General features: G+C 33.4%; 1 protein-coding gene across 1 annotated transcript; it reads right to left on the reverse strand.

Moving 5' to 3' along the window:
* Positions 1-9,939: 9,939 nt before the first annotated feature.
* Positions 9,940-14,129, reverse strand: LOC120143634 (transcription factor UNE12-like). The gene is made up of 7 exons (XM_039157908.1): positions 13,641-14,129; positions 12,484-12,603; positions 11,849-11,914; positions 11,256-11,318; positions 10,689-10,766; positions 10,322-10,587; positions 9,940-10,063 (listed from the first exon to the last, which is right to left on the reverse strand). The coding sequence occupies exons 1-6, from the start codon at positions 13,989-13,991 to the stop codon at positions 10,360-10,362; spliced, it is 906 nt and encodes a 301-aa protein (XP_039013839.1). The 5' UTR covers positions 13,992-14,129; the 3' UTR covers positions 9,940-10,063; positions 10,322-10,359.
* Positions 14,130-14,693: the final 564 nt, after the last annotated feature.

Below are 14,693 nucleotides of genomic sequence, written 5' to 3' on the forward strand. Positions count from 1 at the left end.
AGAGGTGTTTTGCATGGTGTTGAAGGATATAAAAGTCCCAGATGGGTATGCATCAAACATTTCTCGATGTGTCAGTGTTAAAGATCGAAGACTTTATGGTTTAAAGTCACATGATTATCGCATATTTATGTAAGATTTACTGCCAGTAGTTGTTCGTGGTTGCATGTCGAGTAAGGTGACGTCTTGTATCATTGAACTTTCTAATATAATGAAAGCCATATGTGGGAAAGTTCTAATGGTTGAAAAACTTGATAAACTACAAGATCGAGTCGCATTGACTTTATGCAACTTGGAGAAGATATTTCCACCTTCATTCTTCATAATTATGGTGCATCTGCTAATTCATCTTCCTCACGAAGCAAGAGTTGGTGGTCCAGTTTTCTATCGATGGATGTTCCCTACAGAGAGGTGTTATTTGAATATCACGTTTCAAATTACTACTGATTATACCTCTCACTCAAATGTATTTACGTAGTATGTTGTTTTGTGTATAGGTTCTTGGGCAAGTTGAAGTCTTATTGTCGTAATAAGCGTTACCCAGAAGGATCAATTGCTGAAGGGTATTTGGCAGAGGAATGTATGACATTTTTCTCTAGATATTTGGAAGATGTTGAAACAAGATGGAATAGACCAAATCAAAATGATGTGTTAAGTACTGATGACTTACCTCAACATTATTTCTTTGGAAGTTATGGTCAACCATTAAGGAAAGTTGAAATTGCACACTTAGATGACACGTCTTGGGTACAAGCACACCGATATGTTCTTTTCCATCACGATTCAATAGATCCCTTTCGCACGTAAGTCTTTCGGACCCAATCCTAATGAAATCTCTTTATCTTTTATATTTATCAATTTTTAATGACATAATATTCTTTATTGTGAGTTTAAAGATTGAGATCTCGAGCACGCTCCCGAAGATTAAATCAGCGAGAGCTACATAAGTTATTCACAGAAAATTTTCATGAATGGTTAGGCCAGACGATAAGCAACTAAATCTTACGGAACACTTGTAAATTATATATGTCTTGCTTTTTATATCGACGTCAATGCAAATTAATTCACCATTCATGTGTAATAGGTTTGGAGTGGGAGAGAAGTTTGTGAAGAAGTTAAATGGCTTTCTCAAGGTCTGAATAGAATAGTTAAAAGATATAATGTCTTCCTCATTAATGGGTTCAGGTTCCACACGAAATCTCGTGAAAGATTAAGAAGGACACAAAATTGTGGAGTCATAGTTACTTCGTCAACTACAAGTTGTGCTACTGTAAGGGACAATAATCTGCAGGAGGGAGAAGTCGATTATTATGGAAATCTTACGGACATTATTGAGTTAGATTATTATGGAAAATGAAAGGTTGTGATGTTTCGGTGTGACTGGGTTGATGTAAACAGATGTATAAAAAGAGATAAATTCGGGTTTACAATGGTGAATTTCTCTCGATTAATTCACACGGGTCAACGTTTGATGGATGAACCATATGTATTTTCTTCTCAAGTGAAACAAGTATTTTATTGTCACGATCCAATGGATGACGGTTGGTATGTTGTGCTTCGAAATACTCCCAGAGACTTGATAGACATCGGGGATGGAAGTAGAGATGACATTGAAACAAGATCAGAAAGTTTACCTCTACTACCACAAAACTTAGATGAAACTATCAGTAATACAACACAATTTCAATGGGTTCGGGAGGATGTTGATGAAGATATTTATGACAACTGACATTATATAAGACTTATGTACGATTTTATATCTTCATTTATTTATTTATAATGTTATAACCTTTAACATGTTATCTTTCAATATATTCATTAATTAATTCATTTTTTATTACTCATGTTTGTTTATTATAGATATCATGTCGAGGAGAAAAATAAATAATTTGCGGGTTGTTCGAGCTTCTGAAGACCATGAAGAAAGAAATAACGAGGAATCGAATACACCTGAGTCTTCCAAAGTTCCGAAAACTGTTGAAGAAGACGTAGAAATTCAAAGTATTCTTCGAAACATTATTTACTACTTTTTTCATTTTCAAAACTAGCATTTAATAATTTCTTATATAGTTGAAAATGCTGGAACGCGCAAGACTCGAGGACGTACAACTTTGAATGAATTATACTAACTTCCTCCTGGGCATCGTGTCAAAGTTTCAAGAAACGATGTCGGTCAACCTATTGGCCCAGAATCACGTCTTCTAGCAGGTTACTTAGGCATAGTTGGACATAATGCGAATCTGTTACCGATCAATTACGAGTCATGGCGTGAAATTCCTAATAGTAACAAAAATCAAGCGTTGGATTTTGTTAAGGTAATAATGTCATTATTATAATACACACTCTATAGAAATTCAATACTAATTTATACTTACGGTGCACACTTATATGTTGTATAGGAGAAATTTTCTTTAGAGGTCTTTGACGATTATGTGAAGCAAACATTAGGGAAGAGATGGAGGGATCACAAGAGCTCCTTAAAGAAGAAATACTTCAAGAATGATCTCAGCCTTGAAGAGAAGTTGCAAACAGTCCTACCAGGAATGCTCAGGTACCAATGGAAAGATACAGTCAGATTTTGGAGTTCATAAAAAGGACAGGTATGATGTATTTTTCAGAAATAATTGTAACGAATTGTAAATCATCATTAAAAGTGGTTGTTTGACATTGTAGACCCGAGAGCATATTGGTGTTGCTAGCTGGACAAAGTTTATGCACACGACTGGATCGAAGAGTTTTGCTTGTATAGCTCATGAGGAGGTATTATAGATTATTGAAATAGTTTTTTTGTATTCCATGTACATACTAACTCATAGTAATTATATTATGGTACATTGTAGGAAAATACATCTAGTTCTAAAGTTGGTCGAATCCAACTCTTCGACATGACACATACGAAGAAGGATGTCACTCCTATGACCGCTGACGCTGCAGAAATTATGGTACGTTTTTTGGGTAGATGTTTTAAATTTACCTGACTTTATTTATATTTGTACCATGACATTTTTTATTTTAATTAATTATTCACTTTATTAGGAAAAATTGAGGGAGAAAAAGGCGGAGTATCATGTTACTGCTTCGAGTCAAGGTATTGTTAATGATGATGACATTGAAAACCAAGCTATTAATGACGTTTTGGGTCCTGAAAGATATGGTCGGGTGCGCTGTCAAGGATCATTCGTTACTCCCACCAAATATTTTGGATCCAGTTCATCACAGTTCATGTCATCACAGTCTCAATCTTCCCACCAAGAAGTTTGTCGTTTAAAAGAAAAGTTGGCTGAGATGGATCAACAAATGGCTAACTTGAAAGCGGAAAATGAAGCAAGGGAAGCAGAGAGAGCAGCAACAGAAGCAACCAGAGCAGCAGCGGAAGCAGAGAAAGAAGCAGCGGCATCACAGAGAGAAGCAACGGCAGCACAGAGAGAAGCAACGGCAGCACAGAGAGAAGCAGCATATCAGCAGAGATGTGAAGAATTTGAAAAACGACTCAATGATATGATGCTGATGATTCAGAAAACGTAACCTTAGAATTCATCATCGTAGTCTCATTTATGTTATGAGCATTCTACTGAACCTTCTGTAACTGAACTTATATTACGTTAATGAAAACTTTTATTTATTATATTGGATTTGATATTGTTTCTTATGAATATAGAGTTTGAAATTATTTTGTTTGTTGTTGGATAATGGAACAGGTTGAAAAAACAGTTTTGGGGTAATCAAGCATAATTTTTAGGATTGTTAAATTCTGTGTTATTTAGCGACGTTTATAAACAAACCGCCGTAATATACCATACATTTAGCGGCGTTTTTATCCTAGAAACGCCGCTATATACAGGCCTGTACCGGCGTTTTTAGCAGAAACGCCGCAAAACATCAACACCTACTGCGGCGTTTTTTGTTAAAACGCCGCTAAACATCATAACATATTGCGGCGTTTGTCTGAGAAACACTGCTAAATATTAACACCTATTACGGCGTTTTTATGACAAACGTCGCTAAATATCAACACCTATTGCGGCGTTTTTATAAAAAAACACCACTAAATATCAACACCTATTACGGCGTTTGTTGAAAAACGCTGCTAAATATCAACACCTATTGCGGCGTTTTTATGACAAATGCCGCTAAATATCAACACTTATTGCGACGTTTTTCACACAAACGCCGCTAAATATCAATACCTATTGCGGCGTTTTTTGTGAAAAAAAGCCGCAAACTTTAGCGACGCTATTTTCAAAGGCGGTTTTTGCGGCGTTTGTCTTAACGCCGCATGTGTTTTTAGCGGCGCTTATAAACGCCACTAAAGGTAAAAAAACGCCGCAAAAAGCCTATTTTGCTGATGTGAGGGGAGGAAGTAAAGTACTTCTAGTAGGTCTAGAACTCATTACCTAAGGGAATATGAGAGAACAAATTTGAATACCTTGACCAACCGATCAAATGTGCTTGCTCTATACCATTTAAATTTGTACTTTTTTATACTGGGTAAATATAAGAAAAAATTCAAGATAGATAAAATGGATAAATAATCGGGAAAAATCGAATTTCAAAGACAACATGTAAATAAGTATTGGATCCGTTACTGTTCTGTTGCTGATGAGGTATTACCAACTTTTAGGTTTAAAGTTAAAGTTTTATTGTACGTGAGTTTAATAGGTTTAATGTGTTCTATCATGAGTCCTATAATCTACCAAGTTGGCAATCAATCGACTCCGGTAAGGCGTTACAATTAGCATACTTGAATGATTTTTTTACAGTCTCCTCTGCTGCTATGTCCACTTCTTTGATGCAATCGTCACGTTGGTCGAAAACTCCCGAGGGAACTGTCAAGATCAATGTCGATGCCACCTGTCCGAGGAGTATGGGCTTATCGACTATAGGTCTTCTCGTGCGTGACTGTTCTGGCATTGTGCTCGGTGGACGTGCTCTCCTGTTTAGTAACTTATGTAATGCTAACCTCCTGGAAGCCCATGCAGTTTTTCAGGGAGTGTGGATGGCCATAGAGATGGAGTTTCCGTGTGCGGTGGTTGAAAGTGACTTTTTTAATGTCGTCCTGCAGTTGGCGGATCACCACTCCGATCGTTCAGTTTTGAGATTTTACCCGGATGAGGAGCGCCATTTTCTCTATGTGCGCCCAAATATGACTGTTCGATGCATCCGTCTTGAAACTAATGGTGCTGCACATGCTTTAGCAAATCATGTTTCGTCTACTGCTGTACCTACTTGCATTTCTTCTATTGTAACTGCTGACACTTATTTTAACCAATGAAGGTATGGTTTAAATTAAAAATAATAATTAAAAACATAATGATCATAGGTTCAAATTTTGTCGTCCAATTCATACCCAATCAATAAAGATAGAGTACTATTAAAGTTAGAGAAACGGATGATTTAAATCCGTTGTACGGTCTGATAGACTGTCTCACCTTTAGGTTGCCGAAACGGGCCCCTTGTTCTAAATCCGTTGAGATAGGAGCTACTGAAAGTACAAGTTTGGGTCAAATATTGGCCCACGTTTTATTATGTTTGCTCTTCTTATCCATGGGATCACGACATCCACAAACCAGTCAGTACTCACGTTCACGTGTGCTTAAAACAACGGTTTTTTCTTCTTCTTACTGATAGATCCAAGGGATTTATGGACTGATTGCTTCTTAAAATTCTTAATTTTTATTTTGGATAAAAAAATATTTTAAGTACTAAGAAGAAAAATATGATATATTTTATATATTTTTTTATGATACAAGTTTTTATTTTTTAAAATAACATCTTATAACTTTGTAAATGAAACGGTGAAATCAAAGAAAAATGAGCCAACACTCTTTTTAACTTTAATTAGTAAATCAAAGAAAAATGGTGAAATCATGTAACTAGACCTTATGCTAATTAAGCTTCACATTTTGAACTCTAAAATTTACCATATGATCAATCTAATCCAATTTTTATCAATATTTAAAATATAAAAAATAAAAGGTAAATAAGAATCAGATAAACGTTCTTATTAACGAGTTGATAAACGAGTTGATAAATGAGCCAATAAACAAGTTTATTCATGAATATAAACGAACAAAATATATTTTTATTCGTGTTCGTTCATTTATTAAATGAATATAAAAAATTTGTTCATACTTACATCACTTAATAGTTTTCTATATGAATAATTCACAAGTAATCTATCGAATGCTCTATTCATTTACAACCCCTAATTTTTTTTCATCTACATGATATATTGTTGATGATTTATTTTCCTAATACATATATTTACTTATATTTGGTCGAACTCTAGTGTTGGGATTTTCGATAAAGCTCAATGATCAACTAAAATAATTTTTCAAGAGGGGTTTAAGTGAATTTGAGAAAAATTTAGGGATTAAGGTGATTTAAGGATGAAAAATTTGATGCACAAATATTTATAGTGGTTCGACTTTCTCAACCAAAGTCTACATCCACTACCTTAGCTTCTCACTAAGAATTTTCTAACAAATTCACTAATTCATTCTTTCTTTTTACAGGACAAATAGATAATATTTACAAATCACTATCTTTTCAATGGCTAAGATAGAACTACTCAACTTTTACAAAAATGAATAAAATGTGTAAACAAGAAAACCTCACAAAGGTAGGAGTTCACAAAAATTAAGCTCAAAAGCACTTACGTACAAGAGAAAAGGAAAAATAAGAGTGAAAGAGTTTTTCTCTTGATCTCAATTGCTTGGACAAGTGTTGTAACCCTTCTTCAAATGTCCTCAACTTATTTTTATATGTTGGAATGAGCTTGTGACTGTTTCTAGCAGTTGGGGATGATTTAGAGTCGTTGGAGATACTTTTTTTGCAAAATAAAATCGCCTAGGACAGGGAGTATCAGTACTCCTCTAATGATTATCGGTAATTCCTTTATAATTTTTAAATAAATTAGTCGTTACTAGCCATTGGGTCTGATCAGTATCGATACTATGGTTATAGTATCGATACTACTGTGTAAAGTAGTATTGATACCCCTATAAGTATCGATACTTATTTTGCATTATGAAATTTGAGCAATTTGGAAAACACTGGAAGTATCGATACTACCTATAGAGTATCGATACTTATCTTACCTTTGGTATCGATACCACGTGAACAGTATCGATACTGTTTATGCAGTATTGATACTGTAATAACAGTATCGGTATTATGTACCCAAAATATCAGTTTTATGCTCAAATTCTATTTTAATAAACTTTAAATTATTTTTTGAAAACTTTTCAAAACTTTGAACAAATTCAATTTAAGTCCAAAAAATATTTTACTTTAATTTATTATATCAAAATATTATAAAATATGACTCAACTTCTAGTATATTTAATATTTGGCTTTTAACATAAATTTGAATCGCTTTCAAGACATGGGTGGCCTAGACCCTATGCCTTTACTATCAGCGTCAACAATTAAGACACATCGCGTGTGTTTAGATCATATGATATCTCCATTATTAATATGAATTTTTAATTACGAGACTAAAATGAAATAAACATTAAACGTTTTTTTTATGTTTAAAAAAAATAAAAATTTAAATATTAAAATAGATTAAAATTGAGAATTTAGGTATTAAACGTATAATTTATCTTAAATATTTTAGGGTATGTTTATTTCATTAAAAATATTTTTCGAAAAATGTTTTAAGTAAAATAAATGACATTTTTCTGTAAAAAATTTTATAGTGCTTAGAATATGTTGTATAAACTATTTTTCACTAATCGATAAATTTTATAATAATAATTTATTAAAAATATCAAATGCAATAAATAATACTATTTATTATAAAATTTTTATATTATTATTTTTTAAAATATTAGAATAATTTATTTAATATAATTTATGTCAATATTATTATTAAAACATTACTTCTACAATTTTATAAACAAAAATATTAGGACTGGTATATTCTATTGAAATAAAATATTATAAATTACATTACCGATTTATTAAAATAAAATTTTATAATATATTTTGAAAATTTTCAATGAATATATTTTAAGTATTTTTATTAAAATATTACTAGACTATTGTATTAATATTAAATACATAAATAATATTATTTATTATTAATAATTCAATAATATTAAATTTAGGAAATTAATAAAAAAAAATATAAATTTTATTAATAATTTATTATATTGTTAAAATAAAAATATAATATCATATATTATTATAATATAATTAAGTATATTATTATAATATTAAAAATATTATATTATATTATTAAAAATATCAATAAAGATATTTTTCAAAAAGTATCAATAAGTATATTATTATAATATTAAAAATATAATATAGTTAAGTATTTATGTTTTATAGTGAAAAGTTCAGAAAATTACTTACAGAAAATTAGGTCGTAGGTCATTTTTAAAAAAAGGCAAAAGAAATTATGTTAACCATAAAAATATTTTACATCGAGCAACTTATTTTCTGCCAATCAAATACTAAAAATTGAAAAAAAAAATGTTTTTCAAAAATATTTTACTTAAAACAAACATAATCTTAATTTAACTATAATTACATCATTAAAAAATGTTGTTTGTTTCGAAAATGGAAGTTGAATACAAAGTAAAAAAAATAAGAACAACTTTGACACAAGACAATATCAGTAATGCTACGACAGGTAAAGTACAATCATATGTCGGGAAGTTGCGAGAAAGCAGAAAATGGGGGAGAGTGAATTCGAAAGTAACTAAACCATGAAACAAGACATGACTGACATGACCAGAGGTACCATTGTATCACATAACACATATTCCACATGTCATGTACAACCTAATATGGTGGCCATCAAAGAATGGTCCCATTGTTCTCTAAACCCACATGTAATTGTCTTCCCCTATATCTCCATCGACCACATCCTCCACTTCACATGGGCTGTTTCTTTCCGGTAGTTTTTTTTCTCCCTTTGATGCATAATAAGTGGAACTGTTTTAATCCCCTTGTATTGTATGTGATCTGACGTTCCCGGATTAAACTTTCGAAACCCTCATCTCGGCCGTCCATCCATCGGTCCACACTTGTCGTCTTCAATGGAGTTTCCCCCACATTTTCACAGGCATGGCAGCCGTATCTGTTGCTGTCTTGAACCCAAGTGCAAGGCACCAGAACGGTATTTCTCATTTTATATATTAGGTTAGAGCGGTATATGAAGCAGGCCAAGCTCACATATCAACTGAACTTGTTTTCCTTTTAGGCCCAACTAAAGCGTAGTTTATTTATCTATTTCATACATAAGAGTTGTAATTGGTCCTCGAACATTGCTTGCTTAACTCGAGGGTGCCACACGTAACACTGAGAATGCAAAATTAACTCGTTTGTTTTAAATAAAAATCACTATCTTTTATTTTAATTTTTATTCATCTTTCTTTCTTGGTTTAACCATCAACTTTGATTTATTATAATTTATTATATTATAATAAATCATTGTAAAAGCTTGTATAATAATCATCTTCTTGTATTAAGACGCATGAAGTCGCACGTAGCCAAAATAATAAAATCCCACAATCAATCAATAGAATTCTTTTACAAAGGAAAGGAAGTCAAATTACTTTATTAAAACACAACCCACGCTTGGCTTCCTTTACGCAAAGGCATCAGGTGGATGGCTCTGCAGTGCAAGAAAATTTGAATTAAAATTAATTTATTTCCGAGTATATAGTGAATATTGTACATATCTAAATAATTAAAATTAATATACAGAAATTATTTATTAGAGTTATGATGCCCAAATCACATTTTAATTAACTTTTTTTTTTTAATATCTTCTCCAAGAAATAAAAATAAAAATAAGTATTTTTTCTTTAGAATGTGTGGAAATTTAGAATATCAAAACCAAAAGAAGTGAGTTGGACATATAGCAAGGAACAACCATTTAATAATTAGCCAACCGTTATCCGTTCTACTTTAGCTTGGCTGCATTGCATTCCCTTTCACAGTAACACTAACAATATACACAATCCTTTTGCAGGTCCCACAACCCACTAACAAAAATCAGAGCCCACCGCCCACCACAAAACAAAAGGTGCTTCCATCATTGATCCAACTACAAAGAAGAAGAAAAACAAGAGCATATAAGATGACCTTTGAAAATTCCCTCCCCTTGTGAACTTTGCCGATGGCCTGCTTGAAATTTTTTATATGCATTTGATATGAAAAACAAAACAAAGTCCCCCCAAAAAATGAGCTGAAAAGAAGGGTCAAATAAGCTATGGCATCTGACTTTGATAGCACTTTGACGACAGAAAACGACTTATTTTCCATGTGGGGGGGACACGAATAGGATCAACTACCGGATGCGTACCTTTTATCTGGTCTTGCTTTGTTTATCGGATGGGGAGTCTACGGAGGGTTTGTTTCAAGCTTAACAACGGAGGAGGTATCCAGAGGCTGTGTGTGGTAAATTGCGGTGGCCAGCGAGGTTGGCATGATGCAAAGGGCCTTTGATTGAAGGAATTGCATGGCGGCTCCGACATTTTCTTCCATCAGCTTAGCTACTTGTCGCTCTGTGCCATCGTTTGACCATTTCTCCCACACCGGTTGGCTTCTTCCACCCTCACCACTTTCATCCTGGTGATGCAAAAAGGAATGCTCAATTGATTTGAATGAATACCTAATCCGTATAAAAATGTCCTACATTACATTTGCACGAGTGAGTACTTATTTATTACCTCAACTAGTGATAGTGGGATGTCCGTTACGAGCGGTGCCACTGCACCAGCTGCGCCCAACCTACTCATGCTCAAGACCTGTTAAATAAATAACCACATAAGGTCGTTTGTCTTTACTTCTTAAAATGATTTTACAAGTTCTTAAGAAAACATAATAGACCCTACACATTAAGTGGGAGAATACCAGAAATTATTTTTTGTCATCATCACCCTTTGAACTTGTAAAATTTCTGATATATAATAGCATGAACCTCAACTTCTTTCGGTAAAAAATATTGCAAAGCCATAAAAAATGTTCATTTGGACTTCTAATCAGGACTCACATTCCTTGAAGAAATGGTAAAAGCTAGAGAGGACAAATTTATGATGTTTTAGCTGTAATTCGTCAAAAAAGGGAATATACGAATCAAATATATTGATCAAGGAAAACATCTAAAAGTAGAATGCAGATTCATGTAACATGAAACGTAGACTGATCCCATAATCGTAAGTGGCATTATGATATGCAGTAAAGCAAAATCTGAATAAAAAGTACAGAATCAAACAGGTAAACAGAGTTAATGATACCTTAACTTGGAGCCTCAGGAACTTTATATCTACAATTTCATCAAGCATGGCAGCTCTATCAGTCTACACAAAGAAACATATGTCACTACTGATGAAGTAAGACGCATATACATAGTTAAACTTTCTCATGGTTACCTCCCAAGACACACAAATATACAATAAAGGCATCCATATCACAAAGTGATCCCTATAACAATAATCAACTAAGCTTAAGTTATAAAGCACTAGTCAACTGTAAAGTTATACTAGCTCTAGAATTAGGACATCGATTCATTCATCATCTGTAGACACTTCTATTGACAAACAATGAAGTTAACTTTAAATGAGTGCACAAACCCTCGAAAAAATAATAAGCTAAAAACAGTTCTAAAGCTTTAACATCACCAGTTTAGACATAAAACTATTACAAGGTTATAGAAGATGAAGCAGATAACTGCTTCCGATAAGAGCATGCTCCTTACTAATATTAATTTAGAAAGAAACCAGTTAATATTAATAAGCTTTTTCTAGCCAACCTAATAACTGTATCATTTGGGGATAAAAGTTCCAATATAGGAAACAAGTAAATTTATGAACGATGAAAAGGAATTGACCTCGTGTACACTAGGAACAAGTTCCTGCAGTGCTCGGGTTCTTTCGGCAATTCTTTCCCTGCGTAACTGCACCAATGGAGAAAAATGAATAGTTCAAATGTTTAGTTGTAGTTGCAACCATTGGTAGACCAGGATCACTTTTGCAATTTCACAACATAAGTGGCAATAAACTGCAAGATTCTATCCTCATAAAATATGATTTTGTATATGGGGTTTTATATATCTTCAGTATTTCTCTATGACTTTAGTTCATATGTTTAGTTGTCGTTGCTATATGTTATCATTAATCTGCTACTTTGCATTGCTGATATAAACATAATCTAAGAAAAATACTTTTGAGAGAGATAATTCTTCTCAATGAGTTTACCTTCTATGTTGTGTATTAACCGAACAATAGAAATAGTATTTAAAATGACAATTTCATTCAAACATTTCATGTGACCAAACTAGTAACTAGTTAAAAGGTGTCTATTCAGTATACTGATTTCTAGAGTTTTAAAATTTTCTTGGCTGAAGAACTAACTTAGTCATGTATTTTGTTTCTAGGACAGAAACATACACCTGTATTACTGCCCTTCATTATCTTTTGCCATTTCCCATGTTTTCTATGATCGTATATAAAATATAAAGCTTACCCGTTCAGCAATGCTGTGCGGATCTGTGGCCTGTCCTCGTCTAGCCCGCACCCTTGGGCACATTGCTGGTGGATGTGGCGCAGCAGCAACAGTACCTAGTGTGTGTTGGCCATGGAAAACCTGGAAAGTTATATAAATCAAATAATCAATTATAGAATTTACAGAATAACGTAAAACTAACATCAACACCATCTTTTTTCTCTTTTCCACCTCCACCATCTCTCCTCTCGTCAAGGAAAGGAAAAAGGGGAAAACAAAGGAACATCGGTTAGCGCATAATCGTTCAAGGAGACCATCTGATTGCTATGTAAAAAATTGTGGAATTTAAGCATATGTATAACAGTGAAAAAACATATATATTGACCATTTTCTACTGATGATAGAACGTCTTGACCATGACTGATTCTTCAAATCTAATATTAAATAAAGGGGATATCGGATCCATCTTTTCTTCTGTAATAATTTTAAGCTATCCACATTTTCCAACATAACAAGAAACTGCTATGAAATTTGACACCTTCCACAAATAACTGAACTATTATCATATGTTGACAATTAAACCAAGTCCAAAATTTCTAAAACTCGATTGAGTTAGCATAAGTTTAGTGCAAATTAAGGAACCAACGACCATCTACCAGTCATTTAAACGGCCTTTAGTGTACTATAAAGGAGATATTATAGATTTTCTGACCCTAGCTTATAAGTTTCAAGCTTCAACCATATGTCCTCTAGAAAAGTAGATCTTTCATTTGGAGTAAGCTTATTTTGTTGATGCAAGTTTGCTGCTAATCTATACACTGTAAATTATACACTGCAAATTAGATTATGTCACTTAAAAATCCTTGGACTTTCATGTGTTCTTTCCTTTGTCAAATACCACAACTTGGAATCTCACACAGTTTTCAACCCACCTCTGCTCCAAATATGTTGTGTTTTCTTTGCTTCCTCTGCTATTAGACACAAACACGCGTTATTTTTGCGTGTAAAATCAGACAAATTCGGTCACCCACAGTTGAAAATGTAAAAGCAAAAAAAAAAAAAGTTCACCCAAATTGGTAGAGGTCATTTTTGGGAACCAAACAAACAGAACGACACAAGGGCAAACTATTAAATGAAATACAAATCATATACTTACAAAATAATTGTTTTTTCCTTACATTTTTTACTGATGAAGCTCTGCCATCAACCACCTCGTCGCGGAAGCGCTTACCACTATCGGAAGCTTCCTCGGGCTTCAAAAATCCACCTTTTCCTTGCTCCAAGCTCAACCCCAAAGGAAAAACCTGTCCATGAAACGCACCGCCTCCCCCGCAGCCGGTTGCGCCGATGTGCCCGGTGGTACCACCAGAGCTGAGCTGCAGAAGCATTGGCGCTCCAGCCGTCGAGGCGTTTCCAGACAATCTACCGTCGGGTCCCACTAAGCCAGTGTCAGTATGCGCGAAGTTAGGAAGTCCGAGGATTTGGTCGAAGAAATCATCGGCGGGGGACTCGTTGGGGTTATTCGCCATGGAATTGAGGTGAGTGGAAGTGGCGAGTTAAGGCTACCGAAGGGCACTACATGCAAAAAGGAAATGGCTAAAGAGAAATGAACCCAACAAAAGAAAAACAGAAAAAGATTTAACTTTTTCAACGAGAGAGAGAGAACGTAGATTTTTTCTTTGACAGTGAGATGACCGGAAAGAGGAGAATTTGGAGTGTTAGTTTAGCTTGGCTAAGCATTTGGTTTTTCTTTTCTTTTTCTTTCTTCAAATAAAGAGAAACGGAAAGAGGGGGGGGGGGGCGAACTAGAGGGGCGTAAACGAAGGTGTTTTTTAGTTAATTGCATCACACGCCCCTAATTTATGAATTTAATTTAAAATTAATATTGAACTTTTAAACATTTCAATATCGTTCCTAAACTGACTTTCATTTTAAATTAATCTTTAAACTTTTAGATATTTCAATAACATCCCTAAAAATATGAATCTCATTCTAAATTAGCCCAAAAACTTTTGAACATTATGGTTTCATCCTCAAATTATAAATCTCATTCTAAATCGATGCCTAAACTTTTGAACATTTCAATTTTATTTCTAAACTATCAATATATGTTATTCAAATCCCCTATTAATAAAATTGTTAATTGTCACATAAATAATGATATGTATTGAGTAATAATAAGAAACATCATAAATGATAATTAATGGTAGGTTTAAATAAAATAATGATTT

This window comes from Hibiscus syriacus, unplaced genomic scaffold (genome assembly GCF_006381635.1).
Source record: "Hibiscus syriacus cultivar Baekdansim isolate YM2019G1 unplaced genomic scaffold, ASM638163v2 tig00110860_pilon, whole genome shotgun sequence".
NCBI lineage: Eukaryota > Viridiplantae > Streptophyta > Magnoliopsida > Malvales > Malvaceae > Hibiscus > Hibiscus syriacus.